The sequence below is a fragment of the Acanthopagrus latus genome, chromosome 15 (assembly GCF_904848185.1).
Source record: "Acanthopagrus latus isolate v.2019 chromosome 15, fAcaLat1.1, whole genome shotgun sequence".
In the NCBI taxonomy this organism is placed as follows: domain Eukaryota; kingdom Metazoa; phylum Chordata; class Actinopteri; order Spariformes; family Sparidae; genus Acanthopagrus; species Acanthopagrus latus.
Genome location: NC_051053.1, coordinates 22,081,628 through 22,107,966, shown reverse-complemented (window position 1 = coordinate 22,107,966; position 26,339 = coordinate 22,081,628). Strand labels below are relative to the sequence as shown.

The following is a 26,339-nucleotide window of genomic DNA, read 5'->3' as shown; positions in this document are numbered from 1 at the left end:
TAGAACTAGTTGCTTGTTTGTTTCCGTGGTTAATGTCCCTGTGGGGTAATCTGTATTATTACAGCCTTGTCTGTGTAATTGCACTACTTATCCACAACCCTCTTCGCTGTTTGGCAGACACAATTCCTAATGGGAAGGACCACTTGTCAGAGCTGGAGGACGACTTGAGCATTGAGATATCCAAGATGAGCGTGAGCACTACGGAAACGGTGGAAATCTCCATCACGTCGAAGGAGAAGACGGGGGAGGCTCAGACCCCAGAGAGCCAGACCAAGTCCCCCAAGAAAAAGAAAAAGAAGTTCCGCACACCTTCGTTCTTGAAAAAGAGCAAGAAAAAGAAGGATGAGAAGGAAAAAGAAAAAACAGAAGCCTGAGGGCATTTATTGTAAAAAACAGTTAGTGTTTTGTTAGGAGAACATCTGAATTGAGTTCTGAATTTTCAGCTTTTGAGGGAAGTGAAATAAGACAAATGACTATCACTTAGTAAGTCTCCCAGGACTGTTTTTTTTTTTTTTTTTAACACATCTTCCGTCATTCACAGCTATTATTTCATGTGAATGCTTTTCCAAGATGGTGAAATGGATGTTTTGTATTTCTATTCCCATGAAAATTTGTGATCGACAATTCCTGAAGGGCTCAGCAAGAGACGAAATCAAATGACGAGTGAATATAAAACCGCACATTTGTGGTTGTTATTACCCATATTTTTAATGGGGTTCAAACATTGATAACAGGACTAATGGGTTGTGAAGGTTATGAAAACATCATATTACAGCTACGCATTCATGATTTCTTTTTTTACTTTTTGCACAAGTTCATTGGTCGTGTTTACACCTGGCAGTAATATACATCTTGAGTGATCCAATCAGCTACAGGTGTGAATGCACCCAAGACACACTGAGGTCTGGTTGGGGCCAGTGTGTCCTGGGTCACATCTAAGTATCATCTACTAAACTTGGCAAAATGGCCACAGCATACTCTTAAATCAGTTGTGCCTTCTTGTGAATCTGCCATTGAATTCAATAAGCTGTTTTCTTTCCTTAAAGTGTTGCTGTAGTGGCCCGTCAGCTGCTCTGTCTCTAACAGTGTCTTAAGCTGCGGATGTTATGCAGCTGTTTGAACCCAGTGTTACAGAAAATTTACTAAATATTTTATTGACAGTAAACATCAATATTTTAGGGAATAAAGTAACCAGTAATTAATATAGGCGAAGTCTTTGTTCTTTGGTGGAGAAAGTCTCCAGACTCCCATAAAAAATAGTGAAATCATGGGAATTGTTTAATAATTAGGAGCAGTGTTAATTTTGGCAGCTATTTTCCATTTTAGTCATTTTCAACCTTCATAGTTTCAGTCTGTTTATTATTATTATTATTATTATTATTATTATTATTATTATTATTATCATCATCGAACTTGTGAACAATGCAGAGCAAATATTTTTTGCATTTGGTCTTTGGGTTTAGTCCCATCCTTTCTCATCACTGAAAACAAAACACAGTTCCTCATAGTTGTTATTACGAAGGATCTATTTTTTAGCTCGTCATCATCTCATCTTCATGAAAAAAAGGTCCTTGACAAACATTTTTCGCAATACTTTTAGTTAACAAAATTAACACTGGTTAGGAGAACCTTTCCAAACTTTGTGATTTAACGTGTGATTAAAATTAACATATAGGTATTTCTTTCTCTCATGTTGGCTACTGTTAATAACATCCCTTTTGTTCTTTGCGAACAGAACTAATGTAGCCTGTGTTGATTTGCACAGAGTGGAGAGGTGGGATCAATTCAAACGTTGTCACTTGAGACGCATGTGGAGAAGCATAGTAATATTAGGAGTGAATACTTAAAGCTGTCCACTTCTGAGCGGAAGCCCCCAAGAAGCACGTTAATGCCAGGTGTAACCAGGGTCATCGTTGAATGTATACTGAAAGCTAAGAAAATTGTTTTAACAATTTTAAGAATTAACAATCCAATAGTCGTGTTGGCTGAACGTATAAAGACGTTACGGCGTTCAGCCCTATAAGAAGTACGATTTATATCTGAACCTCTTCATAGCTATATTATCTTGTAATAATATATGTTGGTTTATATAATAGGTATTACAATAGTGTTTGATAGTTCAATAAATGATTTGATAGTCTTTACATATTTACTTTACATACTAACTCTTATACTAAACATCCTGTGAGTGATGATACAGTAATAATTCATGTTGTTCTTACATTCCTGTCAGTGGTATTGTTCCCATGGTTGCTGCTTTATTGTAATTGTGACAAAGAATTGACTGTGACTAACAGAAAGAGCTCAGCAAAGTGATGATTGTTGCATATCGATGTTTATGAGCGACAAAGTCGCCTTTTACGGAATTGACAGAAAATAACTACTTGTTTTGGATGGTGACAATGAAAGTGCCAAGGCTGAATGAATCACAGAAAGTTGAATGTGACGGATGCTTTAACTCATGTTATCCAGAAAGTCAGGTGAAGGCAACACGCGGTGGAAAGCGTGTCTTCATAGCCACTGTTAGAGTTTGATATAAAGTATATTAGAGGACCATATATTTACATCCCAGTCAATAATGTGAATGGTTTGTTTTGACCCAAAGGGAGTGAAGTCTTTGTAAATAGTTTGTTTCTGCAACGTTCTTTTGTTAAGCGCTAAACCAAATGTTAAACAATGAAACATAGAAAATGTGACAGTACAATCTAATAACAATATTTTAACACTACTTTCATCACACGGTTTTTTATTTCACCTTTAATGCACAGCGCACTGTGTTTACAAATCTTATTACTTAAGTAATGTGTGTGCCTAGTGCTTGTACCCTGTTTTCTGTTTACATAGCTGTTTGTGTCCCCGCGGTGCTTTACATTACAGTCACCTTGCCTCAAAGTCAGTCCTTTTAAAATTGCCTTCCACCTGATGTAATAAAAGCTGGCATATGTTTCCATAAGTGTTTTATTGCTCTCTTGCTCATTGACTGAGAGATATTTGCTGTTATCATTTCTTATCGTTCTACAAACACACTTTCGAACATGGGCGGGGTATTTTTTTTTTTTTTTTAATGTTGCTGGATGCATTTATTTCAGCTGTGGTCTGGTGTGAAACTCTAATTCTACAGACTACACATCACCTCAAGTATGAAATAAAGCTTTCTAGAAAACTATTTACACAGCCTCCACCCCCCGCCCCCCCCCCCCCCTTTTTTTTTTTTTAGAAAAAGCAGCGTCCCCCTAAAACAATGCACTCTGTTCAGTGATAATTGACCGTGTGAAGCTGTATAATCAGTCTTCAGCCATGATATGAATGGGCGTTGTCATGGTAATCCACTGAGAGGGGGCTGTGAAGACAAAGAGGGGATTTGGTGTCTCCAACAGGTGTTCGTGTTGGGGGAGTGACAGGATCTATACCTACACCACCCCCCAACTGACACACACCTCTCCAAAGAGATGGCATAAGGACAAGATGAGGTCAAAAGGTAAAGCAGATTAACTGAACTAAAAAGTGACAAAATGAAGAAAAATTTAAAAAATATTATTTGGAAATAAGAATAATAAGTGACAAATATTAAGAATACGCTGGTCGTGGGAAGTGGTTTCTCACTGGTGAATAAACAGGCCTTTTCTCAACTTTTTCTGGCTTTTTTCAATAGTTATCTAATAAGCATGATAATCGCCAGCTTCCAAACTTGTTATCTAAACAATCCCCTCACAATGTGTGGATGACAAAGCTTAGCGCTGAGCTCCTTCCTTGTCCTGACAGTGCTAAGGAGAGGACGGAGCAGGTGACACACGTCTGGCCGGCTGGAGTGTCCTTCTGCTGTGACCTCGGGGCAAAGTGCAGCTATTGTTTTAAAACAACAGGGGGACGGCTGCTGCTGCACAAAGCCTAATCTGAGACCCTCTTCTTGCAGACCACCAGCATATGAGAAGCAGACAGACGAACAGATAGACAGCCATGGATCAAAAGATATATTCTAAAAACGCCTTGTATTTTTCTGCCGTGTGGGACGGTTGGCACATTCTCTCATAACCACACACACCAGCGCCGTGCCACTGTGCCTCCTCTGTGACAGCCGAGCCACTGGTGTAATCCTCAGGCTTTTCAGATTACTCCAGTTGGGGTCACATTCTACACCAACCTACAGCGGGTCAGCTTTCCACGCTGCCGCTACCGGCGTGCTGCCTGCACACTCAGCCAGTGTGCACATGAGCCTCACAGCACAGATGAGCCTTTTCCTGGTGAAATGCTGTCAGTTTCCATCCCCACCTCCCCGCTGGACTCTCAAGTCTGACTCATTTATGTTTTTTTGTCCTTTTTGAGCAAATGGGTAGCAGACGATGATTTGCACTGATGTCATATGGGAGTTGTTCCCTAACAGGAACCTTAATGAAATGGAAAAGATGCAAAATCAACCTGTCCAGATTATACGACACACCTTTGCATCTGTCCAAAAATGTCGCGCATTATTGCCACTAAAGTGTGCGTCTCTGTTTCAGACTCCAGATCAGCGCCGTCTGTGTGTGTCAGGCCTTGCCAGGCAGCTGAAATAGACTCCATGGGAGGGTGTGCTCTCTCACAGGCGTCCGTTACAGGCCTGGCCACATCTGCAGCCGGCCGGCCATCTGCACCCATTGTCTCGGAGGCACAACACAGCCCTGCACGCATGGCTGGCCTCGTAAAGGCAGGCCCTTTCCCCTCTGTCCTCCTCCATCTTTCACAGTGTGGGAGGAAAGAAAAATGACTTCTTAATCAGTCAAAAAGGACAGGGGGACGACAGAAGTGCACCACTGAGCTAGAAGTAAACTCAATTTCAAGGTTAGGGATGTATTCACTGCCATGTAAATCCTGTTGTTCGCTGAAACTGAAGCAGCGACTGAAGATGCCGACATTAGACATAATTTCATCGGTTTAATCCCCTTCTTGTAATCCCTATGTGAGTGAGTTTAAAACAAGAGACTTCAAGAGAGACATATAAGATTAAAGGAGACAAATAATCTGTTAATGCCTCAGAAATCATATAAATGCATTGTGTGCCGCAAAAAAAAAAAAAAAACAGCTTAAAACTCCTAACTTCGGGATGCAAATAGTCTTAAAGAAGAAATTCAAACACATGAGGTGATAATACAAACTCAGGAATATTAAAATGTCCATAAGTGAATAAACAAGCTTTTCTCAGAGGAAATAAGGTCCTCAGAACACTATTTGAAGCCAGAAAGGTGGCAGGGTCCGCCACATGTAAACAAAGTAAAATAGTATCATATTATCCTTTAAGGTCAGTTTGTTTATACAGTTTATTCAGCCATGAACACAAAGAGTTTGTTTTATGGCATTAAAAAAAGAAAAAAGAAAAAAAACAAAAAACAAAGATATTTCCCTGCTGTTCAAAATGTCTCTCAGACTACAGACTGCACCTTTAAAGTGTCCCCTCAGACACCTGAAGCAGAGATCAACCCTGCCCCTGATATCCAGGTTGCAAAATTCATCAGACCTGATGCCATCTTCAGCCATGTGGCCTTTTATGCTTTTCACTTTTCCCCCAGTCTGCAGGCAGGAGCTGCGTGCAACATGAAAGGAAGCTCCTCATTTCTCAGAATTATTCCCATATTAATGCCGGCCGGGATAAAGCAGCATTGTTCCGATAAATGAAAACCGGCGTTTATGTGCGTTATGTGTTGCTCTCCTGCAGTATTGATAATGAGGATTTATCATGGCACGGTTGACAATGAATGCAATGTGCATGCGATAGTGGGAGGGATTATCCACCAAGTAGGGCAAGTGGCTGAGGCTAAGGACTGCAATTCCATCGAGCCCAGTTCATTTCAGTCATCGGCTCAGAGCTCACAGACGGGACAAGGAGAACACGTTTCAGCGCCGCTTTATTTGTCAAACCCCCCACGTAACAAAAAAACAGAAAAGAAAAGAAAAAGAAAAAAGAGCCTCAAGTGAAAATGGTTAAGTACATGCGACAGCACAGCGAGCTGAAACCCGAAGAGGTCCTGTCGGAGTCTGATGCGTCCATGGACCAGCAGGATTTCGGAGAGATGTCCGACTATTCTTTCAGCGACGTTTTATACTCCAAATGTTCCGCAATGGACCAAATCGGCACTTTCATGAAGAACGTGCAAGTGCTGCTCGATGCGGCAAATTACATAGAAAATGTCGAGAAGAGCAGCGGAAGTAAGTAAACACACGGGGGCTTGTAGGGGATATTAACACGTAATGCGCCGAGCAGACAACAATAGAGGCGAAGGCGACAAAAGACGCGTAGCGGACAAGATGAACTGGCCCCAGATCAGCCGGCGATCGTTCACCTGCTACTGGGGGAACTGTAGACTAATCGACCCAACTCTGACTACATGTGAGGGAATTGTAAAAGAAGTGGACAGGTAGCCTACAGTCTGGATTCAGGAAGCACTTTGCATTTTATTGCAACAATAGCCTGCAGCTGACTGATCTGCTCCCCGGTCGTTTGTTTGTTTTGCAGAACCGAACCGGAACAGGCTCGGTCCAGTGACTTTATTGTTCCCAAACCGGGTCGCATGTGTGCACATTTAGGTTAATGCGTGTAGACATTTGTGGTGGTTTGAGAGCTCATTTCCGATCTGATCTTTAATCTGAGCCTGCAGCAGCTTCTGTCACCGCTGCTCCGCTCAGATGTTCAGATGTTCCGGACAAATATCGCATTCACGGACCCTGTTGCACAAACAAACCGCGATCAGGAGCTTATTTCCCGTCAAAGTGTCCGATTCAACGCGCACCTATCATTTTCAGGAGCAGCTGCTGCTGCTGCTTCCTTGTATGTGTTGTTCACATGGTTTCCACATGGAACAAATTGTGAAGCTGTCATTGGTCGGGACGCATGTTCCCAGCGCGAGAGTCACTGCGGGTAGCCAATCGCGCGCCGGGTTCGTGTCTGACGTCGCATGTTACTGGGATTGGCGGGGTTCATGGGAAATGTAGTGCAGCTGGGATACTGTAGAGAAGTACTAAATATTCCTACTCTCATGATAGACACATGCATTGGTATCAAAACTGGAAACAACTGTGCTGGAATAAAGATTTCCTGATGAGGGTTCACTGAGGTTTACACACTCTTTGCCTTCGGTCTCACATTTAAATGCAATTTAGAATTCAGGCCAAATCAGGTCACATGCATCATGCAAATCCAAGCCTGCGTGGAGCCTTATTGCTTGTAGCACATTTGTGAAAAACTGCAGAGTCTATTTAATCCTCTTGATCTTTTTTTTTTTCTATCACCAGAATGCGAGCACGGCTACGCTTCAACATATCCTGCGGGCCAGACTGCACACCAACAGAAACAGCGCAAATTCAAGAACAGGAAATTGGACAATCTTCACAATAGGTAAGTTAATGTTTGTCTTGATTCATGCACGGTGTGATAATGAAACCATTGCAGCATTGCTTCATGCAGCTATTTGATTTGCTCTGCACACGTAGGTTGTGTAATATGTTAATAAGAGTTTTGTTTCTATATTTATTGTTTCAACAGGTCAGCACACAATGAACTGGAAAAGAATAGGTGAGTGAGACGAGACTGAGAAGCTCGTCCGTATGTTTATGACAGAAACAGTAAAAAGACATGAGAAGGGCACTCAACCTAGATTCATACTTCCATCTCACTTAAATCAAGTTTTGCCACGTATGAACAAGTTCCAAATGTGAACGTGCTGAAGAAGCACAAAGACAAATCCCCAAAGTATTTAAACTGCTCTAGCAAATGGACCTTTATCTCAAGAGCCAGCTGTCTCAAAATGGAGCTTCGAGCTGATAAACTGAGAACCTTCTCCATTCTGCCATGTTTGCATATCTTGGTGCTATGCTAAATATGGTGACCATACCGAGCTGTACAGCAGGCTTATAAATCAGCTTATTATCATAGCAGGTCTTTAAAAAAAAGGGCATTTTTATCAACAACTTGGAAATGCAGCCTTTTGTAAATGATTGCGAGTGTGCATTTTTGCAAGGCAAATAAACGGGCGGTGTAATGCAGCCTCAGTAGCAGCACTGCTCCTGGAGGACATGCAGACATTTCCCCAGTCAGCAAACGGGAACCGTCTGTTTCCAGACAACGGGGCTCCTTCCTGAGAGATTCTCAGCTGCAAAATCCAACAGCAGCTTGCTTGTATTGCTCCAGGATGAGGCAGCTCTTTGCTTTGAGCAGGAAACAAATGTCAGGACACATTTATCCTAAAACTAAACGCCCAGTTAATCCTCAAAGGCAAGCCAGGCGTGTAAGAATATTGGTGTGAGACATGCAGTGATGAGAAAAAAATGGCATCTTCCACATTTTTTTTTTTCTTTTTAAAATGGTGGCCAATGCAGAGAGGAGAGATGACATCACAACTTGACCTACATTTTACTCTATGATTTGAAAGCATAGTGAGTGTCCTTTGTCAGTTTCTGCATTCGTTCTGACCACAGGCCCAGAGGCCTCGGTGGACCAGAAACAGAGAGTCAGCAGTAGCTTTTTAATCCGGGGCCACACAGAACCAATATGTATAACTGCAACTGCAAAATGGATAAACAGACTAATTGTGCCTGAATGCTTTGACTGTTACATTGCTCATCGCAGAGGAATTAATGGCATCTTAATTGGAATCGATCACTACCAATCAAATAGCTATATGTCTTAACTATTACGATGCAAATCAAATTGGATGAGGAGCGAGAATGCATCAGTCTGGAAATAATGCACAATATTCCATGTTTGCCCTCTGTAGAGAGAAATGACCCTTCTGATTGTGTCTCTCCCCACAGACGAGCACATCTACGGCTGTGTTTGGAGAAGTTGAAGTCCCTCATCCCTCTGGGACCAGAGTGCAGTCGACACACCACACTGGGACTGCTCAACAAGGCCAAAGCACATATCAAGGTGCGGTAGTCTATAGCAACCTCTGTACTGTGGTACCATAATGGGATTAAGGGCTAAATTCAGCTTTTTGTTCTGACTGACCATGTGCTAATGTAGGAACATAACCATAAACAGTCATCGTGCTAAAACAGGCTGTTTTCCACTGCAGATATTTAGACCTCTGACAGTAGTTAAAGCACAGCTGTTACTTATAACATGTCTGTTTGATTCATATGTGAGACAGTATGTGAATTACATATCTTACGTAATGTAAGCCTAACCAGACAATAGACCAATCCTGTTTTTATCCATGGGACACATTTGTGTTTTAGTCTCCTAGCTCACATTCTTGATGGCCCACATTTTGTTTTTTCCTTGAAGTACAAGCTGCTGTGCTGTTCTGACATTTTACTGTCCATCAGTATATTTGTTAGTGTGTTAGTTCAACACCTGCTGCTGGATGAGAGGGTGTAGGTCGATAAAGACATAACAGCACTCTCACTTGTGTAGCAATCATAGCTGACACCGGGATAAGAGAAGAAAAGTTAACATGTTTGGCCTTCTTTCCATGAAAGTAAACATCTGATTCAAGGCAACTATGATGTGATAATAAAACAATTATCATTGCATCTTACTGCATACAATGTTTTGGTGATTTATTTTGTTATCACTGTGAGACCACGCAGACCATCTGTAACAATCCATGATTGAAACAAAAGATTGATTTACTTCTATTTACTTTGCTCAGCAATACTCACTAAAACTCATGACGTAGCCTAGCACTAAAAAGGCAACATGACTCGCATTTTTCAAGTCTGTTAAGGTTCACTAGCCAACCAGTTCAGCCATTAGGAATGTACAGTTCCTTCAGACTAACAGATCACGTGAATAGTCCACTGGCCATTGATCTTGAGCGCAACATGTCTGTCCTGAATGTTGGAACTGAAGGGACTGCTGAATGTTTCCGGACTGCATGAGACTGGCAATGGGCACAAATGGTTGTGAAGCAGGAAAGCATCCGAGACTCAACACTCTTGCTCCCCTGATGGCTACAGTCAAAGCCAGATAAACTTTTTTTGGTGTGGAAATATTGGATTTTTTTTCTTTAAGCCAAGTCTTTGCAGACTCTAGCAATGGGAGGCGGTTGATGGGTGATGTGAGGGCTGCAGTAAGAAAACAATCCTGGCAACAGTCTGAGAGTTTATCACAGTGGGGTGTAATGGATAAAGTACCCATTGTATGATTTTGACAGTTTATTCTGGACTTGCCTGTTGGAAGTCCAGGAAATGTGGCTTCTGGATGCTGCTGGGTTGTATTTTTGGAACCAGAGGTTGTGTGTGAGGGTAAAAAGTGGGTGGTGCAGGTGCAGCAAGCACTGAGCTCATGACTGCAGGAAGTATTTAAAAAAAAGAAAATGCCCTGTATTGTGTGACAAGAAAAGCAGTGCTACTCTGACTTGCATTTACTAATACGACTAGTGCATAACACAGTAAAAATAGTGTATATAATAAAATAACTGTAATGTACATGAAACCAATATACAAGAGCAAAGGAAGTAAAAAGAGTAAGATTTGTAAACCATGACCAAATTATTCCAGCGTTCTCATCCAGTGATCGTTGTACTATGTCCACTTCATAGAGACACCAGATATTCCTCTACAACCAGCAACTTTCAATCCTCGTGCGTTGAATAATTTATTAGGAGGCACAGGGGGCCTCACATCACTGCATATGAGCTAACCATCTTCTCATGCATGTTAATAACGAGGAACAACTACAGGGGCGCAGTCATAATGGGCTGATTTAATTCATGCAAACACCAAATGTGTCACACTGGATTTTCACGTTGATTGTCTTGATTATGTTTAGACTCCTCTGTAAGAAGAGTATAATTAACTCTTTTGCATTTCACCAATTTTTAGAAACTTGAAGAGATGGACCGGAGGAGTCAGCACCAGCTGGAGACCTTAGAGAGGGAGCAGAGGCATCTGCAGAGGCAGCTAGCCCAGCTGCAGACTCATGGAGAGCGGGAGAGGGTCCGTACAGACAGCCTGGGCTCCCGCATGGACTCTGATCGCTCAGAGTCTGACAGAGGTGAGTGAATCAGAGTCTTCATCCGAGAGAAAACTTTGCAGCATCAGTAGAGTTTTAGACTCCTCAAGTATCTATAACCCAATAAACATCCATGCACATTTTCAAATATTAAGATCTGTATTCATTTGCATTTTTCTTTGTTTTCCAACAGAGGAGATTGAAATCGATGTGGAAAGCACTGAGTTCTCCCATGGAGAAATGGACAGTGTAAGCACCAGTGGTGCGAGTGACCTGGACGACCACAGCAGCCGGCAGAGCTCAGCCAGTGATGAGGGCTACTCCACTTGCAGTCTAAAACTGGCCTTCTCTGCTTGAAACACCAGCCTATACTCTCACTTCAGCTGCAGTCTTTTATGGCTTTCACCTTTCAAAGTACCAGCCTACAGCTCCATTCTCCCCCACAGTTTAGGTAACCTTTCTTCAGAAGAACCAGCCTCAATCCCACCTGTAACTGACAAATGAAAGAGCTCCTCCACCCTGAGAACCAGCCTTATGTTCAACTCAGTCTAAAAAGTTTAAAACGTCTCCTTACATAAGCCAAGGGGCTTCCTCTACACGAAACGTTTTACACAACAGCCTCAAATTCTGGCAATATAGTTTCCTCATTTTCCAAGTTGACAATAACCTGAATGTCCCACAACCCATTACCAGCTTGAATCAACCATACCTGCACCCAATACTGATCCTGTAGAGGACCCGTGTCTGCACCAGTGTTCAACACTGAAGGGGAAACGGTACCTTTAGTCAAGCTGATCCTCTGAAACCAGCAAAAAACCAACAACAAGAAAACCCAAACATACCCAATACCAGCTAGAAGCTCACCATTGGGAACGTCTGCTCCATTTGCCTTGTAAAAACTTTGCCCCTTTTCTTTGGATGTTATATCCAAACGGCACTTCTTGTCCGTGTACAAGCCAGTGGCAAGGGCTACTATGTCAGCATTCCAAAATGTTTATTACACTTCTATAACCTCTGCTTTAAGACCCACAACCATCATTGATCCCTGTGGCGTCCTTCCTGACATACAGTCATATCCAAACAGGTGGTGTAGTCCACCCTTGTTCCTCTAATTTATTTTGCATATGATTATAGTATTTATTTTTGGTATATTTAATTTTACTGTAGCTAGGTCTTGGTCATGCTTGAATTAAACAATAACAACCCTTTTTTTATGTTTACCAGATGACTTGACAATTAAGCCCCAGTGAAGCATACACAGTGCTACAGGTTTAATGCATCACTCAAATGTTTTTTTGTTAAAAGAATGACACATCTCTTTCGCACTGTGTGCAAATTCAACTTTATTTAGACAGTTATAAGCTATCCCGCACTTGTCCAAGCACAAGGCTCAAGCAATAATGCGCCTAGTTTTTAGTATATCTTGAACGTTGGCTGTGTTTAGCACATTATTCTGTCCGTCCAACACCAAATTGCAGTTTGCTAGTTTCCACTTGCTCTGTTAGTGGTATCAGTTGATAATAATAATAATCTGAAGTAAAAATGATTGTAATTGATTTCTTTTTTAAAAAAAAGCTATGGTGCATGTGTGTTGAATGTAGCTTGTCTAATCATGTTGTACTGTGCTTTGGATTGACAAGTCTTTAAAAAATGTCTGTAGCATGAACATAAACACTACAGAATACCAACTTCGGTTTTTACTTCAATGTTTAATACTGTATCTTTTTTGTATTGTAGCAGGAAAAAGTTCAAATCCTTGAAATTTTGAGGTTTCCCACTAATAATTCAATGTGTATTTGACACACTGAATTGCACTGCTGACCTGTTAGAATCCATGAAACCAAATAAGACATTTCAATAAGACCATTTATCTGCATTTTTTTGGTCCAAGTCCGAAGTAGATCACCACCAAATTGTGTCTTAACATGGGTATATGACTCTTGCACAAAGTTCCTTGTAACAGGTATTTTCTCCCCCCAACCTGTTTGGGAAACTATAAAATGCACTATGAAAAAGACTTTTGTTAAGGAAATATGTCAAAGCACATCCCAGAATGTTTTCTCCCGTGCTCAAATCAGCCATCCAAGGTGACTTTTTTGCAAATCATGCGCTGCTGGTCCCCTGCTAATACTTTGTATAGGTTCCTCATAACTGTGTCCCTGGAATCTTAATAAAACGTCTACCACCCTGACATTAACTAGTGTTGTCCTTTTTGATGCCTAACATTAATGTTGTTAACTTGAGTCTCTTGTATTAAACTGACAGACTACAACTGTTGCCAGGCTTAATTTTTTTTTTTTTTTCAGAGAAGTGTATCTCGTACATAATCAGTCGGCTCCGAAGTAAACACTGCATTCAGCAGCAACAGTTGAACAAACAAACAAAATCATGCAACTTAAAAGAAAAACGAGTTGTAATAACAGTTGCAGCATGCTGCTCTTGAAATGGATTTAATAATAACTGTACAAATCTTTACTGCCACCTACAGGACCTGACAGAGCCACAATTAAACTAAACTGTCCAAACAGCCAAAATGATGAAATCAAGTACTTAAAAAACTAAAAACAAAAAATGTTTATTTCACTGTTAAATATACAGAAATGGAAACTTAAAAACCAGCCATCTTATATGAACACCATTATAAACGTTCAGACTCCTCCAAAATATACCAGGGTTCAGACTGAATGGTACACCCCATCTAGAGATGTATCTTTGTACACATCTTAGTATTTGGCCTTGGTGGAAACTGGACACAGGCAGCAAACTCTATGGAATTCCTGCAAAGACGTTTCCTGTTCTTACACAACAGGTGACCTTGCTCATATACAGGGAAAATACCCTCCATTTTGATGTTTTGTTGTTGTGCCTACATAATATATAAGAAAACTACATCAATTTTTCAAACAATGGTGTGCAAGCAACTCCTTTCAAAGCTTTCTTTACTTGAGAAACTTAAATCATGTATAAACACAATGGAAAACACCGATACAACTAGTGTACAGTGGATTATTATATACACAATATATGAGGTCATTGTGGCATTAGATGTCTGACATTGTATTTTGACGTGTCGTGATACTGGGTCATAGGCTTGTCTGCAATACCACATGTTCCCACTCCAACCTTTCCATTTACGCTTTCCGGGGATGCAAATATACTCCTCTTTACCTACGAAAGAAAAACAGAAAAAGTCATAATTAATGATTATATAGCAATGGTCTGTTGGTTACATTTACTACAGCTACATAAAAAACTTCCAGCACTAATTCACGGGCAGCAGACAACTAGTTTCAAGTTACCTGCCCCACCAGTCACATACCATGCTGCAGGGTGCAATATCATGCAGTGAAGGACAAGGGGTGGATTAGCAAGCACAGCTCTGGTGTCTGCCAACATTCTGAATTTCTCAACCAAGTGAATTCACAGTTTAGTTTTACTTTTCTTACCTAGAGCAATTTTTGTGTTGCCTGACTCTCCTGTATTCATGATATTTTACCCTGTTCTAGCAGTGATTAGAAGAACCATAAGTTTCAGTCTGGCCCATTTAAAGTCCAAATTTTGCATTTGTATGGTCTGAGAATGGATCAGTCATTTTTTTGGCTGAAATCAAGACAGACAAGACTCAGTTTAGTTTAGTTTATTTTTTAATCTCAAAAAGATGTTTCTTCGATGTTACCAACTACAAATTAATCTGTCTACATCTGACCTGTCTTAACCAAGTTACAGTTATTATAATATTAACCAAAGCACTGTTCTCTGAAAAACAGGTGTAGTTCTATACTTGATTTACTGACCATGGAGATGTGTCCAAAGAAGGTCAGAGAGCGAATAAAAGGTTATTAAATCATAAAAGATGACAATGAAGCAAAAGGGAACTTTTTGTATATAGATATATATCATCCATTAAACATGAGCAACAAAGAAGGTGTGGCTACAACCATTGCCTGCATATTGATAGCGTTAGCAGTTTGACAGTTATTACACACTTTAGGAACAATAGCTATTTTGAACTGCCATTAGTTGCGTAAGTCTTTGAGGGGTTAAATCTTGGCTGAACAAGCTATGGCTCCATTTGAGTGTCCCTATAACATACTGGTGGATATAAACTTTTACGGTCCTTGTTAGGAAACTCGTTCTTATACAGCAGAGGTTCCCAATTACACAGTATGTGGCCTTTTAAAATGTGGAAAGGCAATTACAAACCGAGAGCACTTACTAAATAATCCAAATTGCAGTTTGCGGAGTGTCTGCAGTAGCTCGCATCTCTTCTGCATTCCCCATCCTCAACTTAACTTCAACATATAAGTTCCATCACAACTTACACATTTGGTGGTATTGTGAAGCTGAGCAGTTGAAGTCACATCACCACCTTGTTTTGATACACCACGGTCCTTATTTTGGTAAGCGAGACCAGATCACCTTGCAACGTGATGCACACCATGCCACTGGTCACCATAGAATGTTGAACTATCAGAGAGCTATTGCCTGGCTAATTAAAATTTATTCCCATTTGAAAGCTCAATACAGACGTGCTGCTGTGGCAACTAACATCATGCAAAAAAGGCGACATCTACAGAGTGTAACTATAGTCCACTGCCGTTGCTCAAAGCACCACAGGTTTCCCTGCACTACACTTGAATTAATTCAGGCCTACGAAAAAGAAAACGTACCTGTCCTTTCTTGTTCTTTGAGTACGCTTTGTTGTTGAACTGTTGCCACTTTGACTTTTGCTCTTCCCTCTCTTGCTCCAATTCCTTCATCCTCGCTACCTTCTTCTGGGCTTTCTTCTTCTTGTACTCCCTCTGCTCTGCTATCTGCTCTTTCCTAGAAAGGCAGACAAGAAAAAGACAATCAATCACAAATATGAAATAAAAACAGTGAGCTCAATGTATAGAATAACTTAAAATGTGAGGTTTACAGAGCTGCCATAATAGTTTCCTTTTTAAACATTAGTTTAGGACATTACCCTCAAATCAACAAGTGATTAAGTTGCACCTGGCCTAGAAAATACTTCTTTAGATGTCTAAAGTATATGAGGGGGAAACCGCTAATTGTCTATGGTGCAACCAGTTTAAAATGTCAGGGAAATAGGTGGATGTGATTACACGGCAAAATGAGAATGGCAAAGTGTGGTGTTTACCGAATACTTCTCGCTTGTGCTTATTTTCTAGAACTATAGTTATAATATTTGCAAGAACATTCCAGAATTATACAGATTCAGGCCTACATGGAAGGTAAAGTAAAATAAATTGATATGCATTTTAGGCAAAAGTGGAAATCAACGCACATTTCCAATGATCAGACAAAAAGGACAATAGAGCAACTGAGACAGTTTGTTTTGGGCATGCAATTACATTTAAAAACGTTTAACTTCCACAGTGAGAAGTAATTCCTGTAAGACCATACATTCATTATTTTCATTATAACGTTAATAAGCATGATTTAAGTAAGGGTTTATGGGCATGTACATTTAGTGAGTAAAACACAAGAGTCTGTTCATACTTTGACTTTGGCTTTCCATCCTCATCAGAACGTTTCCCTTCCTCTGCTGGTTTGAGGTTCTGCAGAGGGATCACTTCAGCATTCCCGTATCCAGCGAAGGTAACTGCTGCAGTGCTGTTCTCTCGGTCTATCTCCTCAATCTCAGCCTCATACACCCTGTCAAAGAATCACGTCTGTAAGCAGGTGAGTATGAGCCAAAGACTCAAGCTCTGCTAAGTAATAAAACTTAACACTCATACATGATAACAGACGAAAAATCTGTGCAATATGTCACTATAGGACACTCGCCATTTTCTATTCACCACAAGGATAAAATGATCAAAACTTGCTAAATAACATGGGTGGACAGAACTGAGTTATAAAACCACTGCTCAAATAAATAACTCAAATTGCATTGCTAGAGTACAAGGTTTGTGGTTGCATGCAATGTTTTCTGAGAAGAGGCTGGTGATACTCACTGTCCATCCTGACTCCACACAGCCATACACTTGTCCCCGACCTTCCATCCGAGCTTCACAGGGACTGTTTCTGAGCCATGGGTAGTAGAAGCACCTTCAGTGGGCTGTGAGGTCAGGAGGTCTTTCGTCAAATCGATAACTTCCTGTAGAAAAAACACAGTCAAAAATGCGTCAGGTGTTCATGGAGCACATATTAAATTCCCCACTTTTGTTAGCAGTACAGGCCATGGCATAAATAGAGAAACAAAAAAAAAGTTATTCATTACAAAACAATTTACAGCACTAAAAAACAAACATGTGGATAGGTTTTGATTTTTGTAGTTAGGCTGACACCAAAGTATAATTTCTTTTTAACATGTAAATAGTGGAATTCAAACTATATAAATGCAGCGTGGTAGTTTTCAGAGCACAATATTTCAGTGCAATAGATTCAGTTAAATTTTCAATTATCAGCATACAATAGTGCTTAAATTTAGGTCAACTATGGATAATTTACCTTGTCATTAACTCTTAATTTGATCCATTTCTAGATTAATGAGTAGATAAAATATTAGATAATTGTGAAAATTGTCTATCAGTCTTTCCCAATACCAAAGATGATGCCTTACAATGTCTTGCTTTGTCCACACACACTTTTTTTTTAATTTTCTGATTAATCAACTGTCAAAGTAGCGGTCGGTTAATTTAACAATTGATGACAACTTGATTCATCGTTGCAGCATTGATTTACTCGTGTTAAGGATTCAGTTAATTATAACACCGTACAATTCCAGCCATTAGACATGCGCTTCACGAGTAATGTACACATCCAGCACTTACAGTCATCCTATTCACACAGACACACAAACCTGTAAGTCTTTCTGGAGTTTAAGGAGATCTTCATTATCAGGGTCAGTGGATAGAGCAACTTCTACTTGCTGTAGCTGGGCTTTGTAGCTGCTTAACTGTTTCATTAAGTCGTCCGACATCTGCGTATTGACAAAAAAAAGACAGTTTACTGGAAAAGTTGGCTAGCTTTAGCTGTATTAACATACGACGTTCGATAACCCAAGGGTAGCTAAACAACTTAAATAAAAAAGCTATATTAGATTGACGACAACCTACAGACAGAAATAGCTCGTGTACTAAATACTAAAAGAGATGAACATGGCCTACAACAAATCTAGAGAGAAATCATAATATAGCTTGCTTGTTATGTCACAACATTTACGTTAGCTTAACGCTAACACGGTTAGCAAGATCCCTCGGCCCTCTTTCGTCGACATATGTATAACGTAAGACGGCTAATGCTAGCTACGACAGACAGAGGGGACATAACAAAATGTGTTGATGTGTAATCTTACCTCGGTATATATGTTCTTGACAGATAAAAACCGTAATCATTCAAGTCCAAACTCGGTAAATTCGGCAAGAACGGGTGCTCAAAAGAACAACAGTGCGCTCTCCTTCAACCGGAAGCCCGTGACAGATTTTCTCGCGATAACAAGGATGATCACGTCAAGTAGACAGAAGAGGAGCTCGTTCGCGCCCCCTGCGGCACTGCTCACTGTCCTCAGCCTCAGCTAAATGGACACTGGCGGAAAAAAATATAAAAATAATTAAACATAAATAGGTTCCAAAAAACTCAAGAGGCCCCTCAATCAAAAAATCGATTGAAAAAGATGTTATTTACACCCTGTACCTACTAAACTTAAAGTGCATTGAGGGTGTAAACAATGTTTTTTCAATCAATTTTGGGCCTCCAGAGACTTGGATTACGCCGTTTTTTAATGTTTTTTAAAAGTCCCCATCAACTCCAGTTGTTTTTCTGGGAGGTTCCATAAATGTCATGTGGTTGCTGACTGAGGGAACACCACAGGATTTTCACAAAGTGGGGGCTGAGATACCCCAAAGGTCGCGAGAATAGTCTGAGTGGTCATGAGGTTATTACTAAGGGACCAGAAGGATGTAAAAAAAATTGTAATTTCATTCAAAGTACACATAGTTACATGCAGACGTGACTTTGTATTAAGTGGTTACAAAGCAGAGAAGGTTGGGAGCCTCAGCGTACTCCACTCAAGTGATATAGCAAAGTGGTGCTAAAACAAAACATACAAGACTTAATATTAGTGTTAATGACCAGCATACAGCACTAAGATGCCTCAGAGGACTGAGACACATATCTCTTTAAGCACAAAGCCTTTTAATGCTCCTAATGAATAAATATCATTGAGTCATTACGGTAAAAATCGTGTGCTGAGTGCTAGATAAATCACATAACAATCCTAAAGTTGATGGCTGTCAATGAATGCTGGGTGACGTGCATGAAATTACTTTAAATAAAGCAGCACATTGATAGACAATAACAATGATATAATGCCATGGAAATCCCTAGATGGAGTTCTCCTTTTATTGATGTTGTTGCATGCATCGCAAGCTACCACAGTCAAAATCCTTGTCAGCAGTGTATGATATTATACGGCACTCATGAGTAAAACTTGCTATAAATATCGTACAGCAGCACATTCTTGCAGTTTAGTTGACTAGTTTAGTAGAAGAAACACTGAAACAACAATGTTTTTTGTGTGTATTGAGTAGATTAAAATGATTCAGCACACACTATGATTTACTATGCTTTGTTATCAGTAAAGCAAACATTTGTCAAGCAGAAACTTTTATTCTCTCAAATATACCTCTCATGCTGCTCTCTCGCTCTACAAGTGACGGATTTCTTCACTAAGCAGCTCTGATCTTATACAGATTCAAATATTATTTCCTCTGAAGATATATCTGAACATTTTGTTCATGAACCGCAAAGCCATATAGAGTCTACTCTTAATCCATTGTAATTTAATAGACTGCAGATATTACGCCAATAAATCACAAATACTGTTAAAGTCATAATCAGCCAATGGTTTCAGGGTCTGGGAGCTTCACCAAATTGCTTTTAAATCTCCTGCTGCAGATGAACTCCGCCCATTCCCGTTCGCACTGAAGTGGAGCCAGCATCACAGATCCTCAACGACAGATCAACCCATATAAAAGACGTACTCTCTTCTTCACCCACAACAGATGAAAAGATCTGCCTGAGCCAGCACTCTCTCTGCAATGTAAGTCTGTTTTATGAAATGTCTTTCAAGGAATGCAGGTTTTTATTCTGAATGGTTGGTGGAGGAAGAATTATTTTTAAAAGACTATTTCTACTTTTGAGTGATCTGATGTGGGAATAATTCAAGTCAATTCAATATTATTTTATTTTTTGTCTTTTTAATGTTAAGAAACATTTCTCATAATTCTTCTCAGTTGGTGTCTATTTTTCACCGACAGAAGCAAAGATTTATTTTCAACAATATCTTCCAGGGAGCAAAACGAGGAGGCACAGTTCTCTGATTCTGCGCTCTTGAATGGATGATACTAACAGACTTCTGGCAATCACCGCTTCCAAAGCTCCTTAAAAGACGGTGCTGAGTCAATATCATCGAAACCACGGCTCATCGTGATGGGTTGTCCTAACTCCACCGGCAGTAATGAGACTTTGCCTACCGAGCACCCTTATATTGTGCAGTTTGTTCTAACGCTCCTGGCCGTTATCCTCATCCTGATGATTGTGTTTGGCAATGTCATGGTAGTGATTGCCGTGACCACAAGCCGAGCCTTGAGAGCACCCCAGAACTTGTTTTTAGTCTCTCTGGCATGTGCAGACATCCTTCTTGCCACCCTAGTGATTCCATTCTCTTTAGCAAAGGAACTGATGGGTTGCTGGTACTTCAGTAAAGTGTGGTGTGAAATCTACCTGGCTTTGGATGTGCTCTTCTGCACCTCATCCATCATTCACCTGTGCGCCATCAGCCTGGACAGATACTGGTCCGTTTCTCAAGCGATCGAGTACAACCTGAGAAGGACACCGCGCAGGGTTAAATGCACAATCCTCATAGTTTGGGTACTGGCAGCCCTCATTTCATTCCCTCCGCTCATTCTAACAGAGAACAATGGTGAAAAGTGTGAAGTTATTGAAGAAGAATGGTACATCTATTTCTCCAGCACTGCCTCTTTCTTTCTACCCTGCGCGGTCATGATTTTGGTGTATGTAAGAATCTACCTGATTGCCAAGAAAAGAACCAGAGACCCGCCAGGTCAAAAGCAAAAAGAATTTGGCAACCTGGAAAGAAAAGAGGGAGAAGTGGGGGAGGTGGAAAGAGGGCAGGGTAGAGAGGCCACTGGGCTCGATGTGGAGGAAGAGCCATCCTCGTCTGATGGGAATGACACCATCCTGTGTTCCCGAATGAAGAAGAGGGGTATAAGAACAACACAAGTGGCTCAGGTGAAGCCAGAGGTGCAGCCCTGCGTGAGAGTCGGCAGGTGGAAAGAAAGGCAGCGCAGAGAGAGGCGCTTCACATTTGTTCTGGCTGTGGTCATGGGAGCGTTTGTTCTCTGCTGGTTCCCCTTTTTCTTCACATACACACTCACTGCTGTGTTCCGAGACCGCCCTGACTTTGTCCCAAAGACATTGTTCAATATGTTTTTCTGGTTGGGTTACTGCAATAGCTCACTTAATCCTGTTATATACACTATATTTAATAATGACTTCAGGAGGTCTTTTAAAAAGATCCTTTGTAAAAGGGACAGAAGACAGTTGTAAATAAGATGTTTATGAGTGCATTTCAAAAACAGCATTTCTGGTCATCTGCATTAAGGTTCATATCAGTGTAAATATTATGTTAAGAAGACATTAAAATATATCTACTGAATGTTTGAAAAATGTGAAATGTGTCTTTGTGTTTTAACAGTTTGTGTTCTTCCACATCAATAAATGTTTGTTTTGTAATAGTAAATAATGCAACAGATGTCTTATGTGTAGTTTCTTTTACATTGTGACTACCATTACATTTAGATTTTGACACTGTATAACTGTGAGAACATGAATTACAACATTTTCCTTGTGTGTGATTGTTTTGTAGCAGTATTTAAATGTATCAGTCAGGGATGATCTCCAGACAGACATTTGATTTCGACATGGAAAAGTGCTACATATTACTCCTAACAGAAAACAGTGAAAAAACTATGTTGGCCACATAAAGACAGATCTTTAAGGCTCACATCAATGCAAATGCAAACATCATTGAATCATTTTTAAAAATGACAGCCATATTGGAGTGCAATAGTTTCTTTTACACACAGTGTGTGAGTCATACTTATGGCAGCAATAAGTAGAGCAGATGAAATCCCCAAAATGACGCACATTATTTGGAAACTAATGTTCTCTCTCTGTAATTGCCATGAGAATAAGAAAAGCAGTAGTTATAGTAAATGTGAACTTTTTAACTATTTGTCTTTGTACAACTGTAGTCTACAAACAGTAGCAAGAACACATGAAAGCACACTGCACCTGTGGCGTTGGTATTCCCATACCACCAACTATCTCCTTCACTCATCATAACAAGCATGAGAACAAGACAATTACATCAAAAGATAATCATGCCTAGGAGGTGCGGACCATGGCACAACAATATTGAATGCAGGTTATCATGAATTATAGCCCTGCATATCAGGATATCATTAAATCATCCCCTGGAGTCAAACAGAAATCAGGCAGCGATAGAAATATGAGTGGCTGCCGCAAACGACACTGTGAGGTTAAAATCAACACGAGCTTATCAATGTGTTCTTTTCCTTCACTCCGTCTCTTCTGTCTCTTCTCCTTTTTAGCGCACTCGTCACAACACCATAACCTTTCTGCATATTGACTTTGATTCAACAAAGACTTTTAGACCAGCGTCAGCCTGGGAACATTACATAAAGTAAATGTGCCATCTCTGATTGCTTCAACTAGCAAACTTTTCCACTAACCACCTCTCATACATATACGCAATACAGTGAGTAGATGATTCCCATGACTCGCTCTCTGGGACTCTGGTGTTTTGAGATTCCTGTGGTACACATGTTTGGGTTCAACCACGTCTCTGGATCTCAAAATACAACCTCTTTTACTCACCACAACTGGTGAACTATAGACCTGCTGTATTGCTGAGTTCCCACGAACAATCCGATGAGAGAAATATCAGAAAACGTTAGTATTTGAGGTTCTGCGGCAAAGACAGATTATGCAAGATAAAGCCATTTCCGCAAGTTGTTTAAACATTGCGAGGCTTTGCTGGGACACTGATGCTTACAGTTGGGATCAATATGTATAAACTGCACTGGGAAACATCAGTGGTCATTGTCATAACAGCACTTACAAAGAGTGACCAAAAAAATCAATCAATTATAATTGTTGTTGGAACATTTGAATTTAAATGTAGCCATTTATATTAGGCTAATACTGAGCAATCGACCATATGGGACATTTAGTACCATTAAAGAAAATGCAACACAGTCTTTAAAATAATTCAACTTGGCCCTTTGATGGCGCGTCAATGTTTTCCGCTAAGATTAAAGCAATCTGAACGCATCCTTTAATTAAAATGACAACTATGATGGAGTCTGTCGCTATGCTTGAGCAGCAAGAGGCATTCATTATGTTTTTAAAGCAAGCAATAGAGAGATTAAATGTCAAAATACCCATTGCCCAAAAAGACAAATGAAATAGAGGAAGTCACAGAAATTCATCAAGAGTTGCCACAGCGATATCTCTCAATTAGTTAAACCACAAGAACATTGGTGACATATTAAATTAATCCTGTGTTACTGAATGTTTTATAATCTGTAATGTCTAAATGAAATTTGGCCTTCAATCTTCTATGCCTCACTTCACGTCACTGTAAATTATGGCTGGTTACAACTATAAACAGTTTGGTTAGTTGTGTACACACTCACACATCCACTTTACTGCGACAACGATTTATTACCCCTCTAAAAGGCCACTTCTGAGCATCACGATTTATGCTTGCTGTGACACCAGAGCTTATAAAACCATACTTTAAAAGATGCTTCTGGCAAGAGTTCCCACAACTTTCATACAGCTCGCCTTCTCCATTTCCTTCTAATTTCTCCCGCATACAACTCAATAAGTGCTCATTAAAGCTGCTAGTCATGTAGCTCAGAGAGGCTTGAGCAAACAGGCCAACGGGAACAGTCCACATCCCAGACATGCAGAGGTTGGCGAGGCGGGACCGCACAGTCAGACAGACGCATCGAAACCATACTAACAAGTTTAAATCATAGCTTGTGATGAATAGAGTGTTTTTAATTGAATGTTGGGTCATTCATTATGAATTGAGCACGATGCATCATGCGTATAATACTTCCTCCCTCTTGAATTGATAAGGATGCGAGATAATCAAATTACATTCTGAGGGATGATAGCAGCAGGAAGGTCCTGCTTAATTTGCCTCATGCAATCTCTGTTACTTTGTCTACTCATTCTGCTCACCGTTGCATCTGTAATGGAAATTATTTTCAATGAATCTTGTTTTAACCCCTAGTTTTTTAAAATTGTGTTTAATGCATTTAATTACAGCTGTCTAAGAATGGAGAGGGTGATTGACTTTTTGCATGACCTAAAAAATGTAAAACCACACCAGTATGAAAATGTGATAACATGGATATTTTCGGTACGACTTGCAGGCCAATTTATTTTTTGCCTGCCAAGATTGCACCTATTAGAGGGCATTTTGATATGCAGTTCCTGAGAAAGGGATTACTGTGATAATTTTAGGATTAAAAAAAAAAATCAAATCATAGGTTGTTATTTTCTTAGCTCATCAAAAAAGCAAAACATGCTCATCCGAAAGGGGCTAAAGAAGATCCCAGAGGAATGAGGATCCCACTGGGATTTCAGTGAGCCAAAACACATAGATCATGTGGAATTTACTAAATATATCAAATTTATCAACAAAGGGAGGTTCATTCTTTGGGTAAGACAACATAGTATTTACTTATTCATGTTTTTTCATATTTTACCTTTTTTTTCCAAGATATTATGGAGATCCCAGTACTTCCAAAAATGAAAAATAAACAAATAAATTACTCAATAAATGACTCAATGAATAAATAAATTAATAAACAGATATGCCATTCTAAAAATGTTATAAAATTTAAATAGAGGCATGGATAATAATATATAGCATGTGACAGAAATGTAATTACTCTTAAAGTATCTATCCCAGCAACAACCAGAATAGTCTAACAGGAGTATTATATTCACATGGGTTATTGAACTAACCACATCTAAAAAAAACAAAAACAAAAAAACTATTTCTAAATTTGAAGGGACAATATACACAACAGACACAGAATATGACATCTGAAATGTTAGTCCATAATTCTTCATATAATATTTGCATAACAAATTAGGCGCTCCAGGCTTTTTTGGTCTGTTTGGTCAATTCACTTTGAGCATTTTAAAAACAATATTCTGTAATGTTTCCTTCATAAACATGAAAATCTGTGTAAAGATATGGTAAAATATATAATATGGGGTAATATGGGAAAAATAGAGGGGCAGAGGGGTGATACTTCCCCAAAACATATGACCATGACCTAAAAAAAATCTAAGAAGATATATCACACCAGCTGGTCAGAACTGTATCAATCTTAAAAATCTATCACAAATAAGGTCAAATTCTATTTAAAAGAATGACATAAGTTTTAAAATGTTGCTTTTTTTGCTTGCTATTATCACAGGTACAGATATTCTGCTGTCTGTGAAACTTCATGCATCATCTACATCAGTGCCTTCTACAGTGAATCCTCATTGATACCAAATTAAGCTCTGGCAAATCTCCTGCTCCGGACACCATAATTCTTCCTTAGCCGTCTTGCCCTGTCTATGCCATCGATCGTATCCAATTCCAGTCTGGCCTACTCTCATCCTCATGCACACACTTCAGCAAAACACAGGACGTCAGCTGCATGCAGGCATACACACACAAAGTAAACACCATTTCCAGCTTACTATCACTGTACTTTATCTGTCTCCGCCAACCAGCTGTTGCGGACAATTATTTATCCCTCAGTATGATGTCAGTAAACACACCTACACACAGACAGACCATGCTGTACCACACAATCAACTGGGGCATCTCTATGGAATCCTTGCTTTTCTTTTTTTCACCCTGTCATCTGCTGTGTCTGTGTCAGCATCATTATTATTTTTTTAAGCTCTTTTTGACAGGACAAACCTTCTGACTACTGCTGTGGACACTGGAAACACAAGTCACAACAGCTAGATGAATATTTGAAGTGAAAACATGACATGATTACATCATGCAGGAATCAATATCTGAGGTTATTACTTGCAGTAAAAAAATAATATCTCAGGATGTCAGGGACGGTCATTGGAAGCCAGTTTTCTGGACAAGACAACACACTGTGAGCAAACTCAACAAAAGGTTTTTTTAAAAAAAAATGTAATTCCTTAAGGGGCATTTTAGTGAGCAATTTTCAGTGTTCAGCTTTGGTGGGTAATTAATAATAATAATAATAATAATAATAATAATAATAATAATAATAATAATAATGTTTTCAAGCATAGG

At 39.8% G+C, this 26,339-nt stretch overlaps 6 protein-coding genes across 37 annotated transcripts in view; 4 read left to right on the top strand and 2 right to left on the bottom strand.

Annotated features, from left to right (window-relative positions):
• The window catches only part of add3b (adducin 3 (gamma) b), a 30,620-nt gene extending 27,667 nt beyond the window's left edge, over nt 1-2,953 (top strand). For both annotated transcript variants that reach the window (XM_037123479.1, XM_037123480.1), the window contains exon 15: nt 118-2,953. In XM_037123479.1, the coding sequence (XP_036979374.1) occupies nt 118-374 (257 nt within the window). In that variant the 3' untranslated portion in view covers nt 375-2,953. The remainder of the gene's footprint in view (nt 1-117) is intronic.
• The window catches only part of LOC119033422 (VPS10 domain-containing receptor SorCS1-like), a 141,439-nt gene that overhangs the window by 113,983 nt on the left and 1,117 nt on the right, over nt 1-26,339 (bottom strand). For 3 of the 4 annotated variants that reach the window (XM_037123475.1, XM_037123476.1, XM_037123477.1), the window contains exon 3: nt 20,660-20,758. The exons of the other annotated variant lie outside the window; for it this stretch is intronic. The gene's annotated coding sequence lies outside the window, so the exon portion shown is untranslated. The remainder of the gene's footprint in view (nt 1-20,659; nt 20,759-26,339) is intronic. 4 annotated transcript variants of the gene reach the window in all.
• Nucleotides 5,554-13,118, top strand: LOC119033428 (max-interacting protein 1-like). Its single transcript, XM_037123518.1, has 6 exons — nt 5,554-6,180; nt 7,264-7,366; nt 7,514-7,543; nt 8,782-8,896; nt 10,798-10,969; nt 11,121-13,118. Exons 1-6 carry the CDS (start codon nt 5,952-5,954, stop codon nt 11,282-11,284), a joined length of 813 nt encoding a protein of 270 aa, XP_036979413.1. The 5' UTR covers nt 5,554-5,951; the 3' UTR covers nt 11,285-13,118.
• On the bottom strand, nt 13,345-18,390 carry smndc1 (survival motor neuron domain containing 1). Its single transcript, XM_037123519.1, has 6 exons — nt 18,231-18,390; nt 17,736-17,855; nt 16,888-17,030; nt 16,430-16,585; nt 15,598-15,751; nt 13,345-14,095 (listed from the first exon to the last, which is right to left on the bottom strand). The coding sequence occupies exons 2-6, from the start codon at nt 17,853-17,855 to the stop codon at nt 13,958-13,960; spliced, it is 711 nt and encodes a 236-aa protein (XP_036979414.1). The 5' UTR covers nt 18,231-18,390; the 3' UTR covers nt 13,345-13,957.
• On the top strand, nt 18,972-21,734 carry LOC119033427 (alpha-2A adrenergic receptor-like). The gene is made up of 2 exons (XM_037123517.1): nt 18,972-19,976; nt 20,227-21,734. Exon 2 carries the CDS (start codon nt 20,366-20,368, stop codon nt 21,503-21,505), a length of 1,140 nt encoding a protein of 379 aa, XP_036979412.1. The 5' UTR covers nt 18,972-19,976; nt 20,227-20,365; the 3' UTR covers nt 21,506-21,734.
• The window catches only part of LOC119033424 (transcription factor COE3), a 95,232-nt gene continuing 95,039 nt past the window's right edge, over nt 26,147-26,339 (top strand). For 27 of the 28 annotated variants that reach the window (XM_037123514.1, XM_037123511.1, XM_037123513.1 and 24 more), the window contains exon 1: nt 26,241-26,263. The gene's annotated coding sequence lies outside the window, so the exon portion shown is untranslated. Of the gene's footprint in view, nt 26,176-26,240; nt 26,264-26,339 lie in introns of those variants that run through there. The other variant, XM_037123481.1, reaches the window with a different exon arrangement.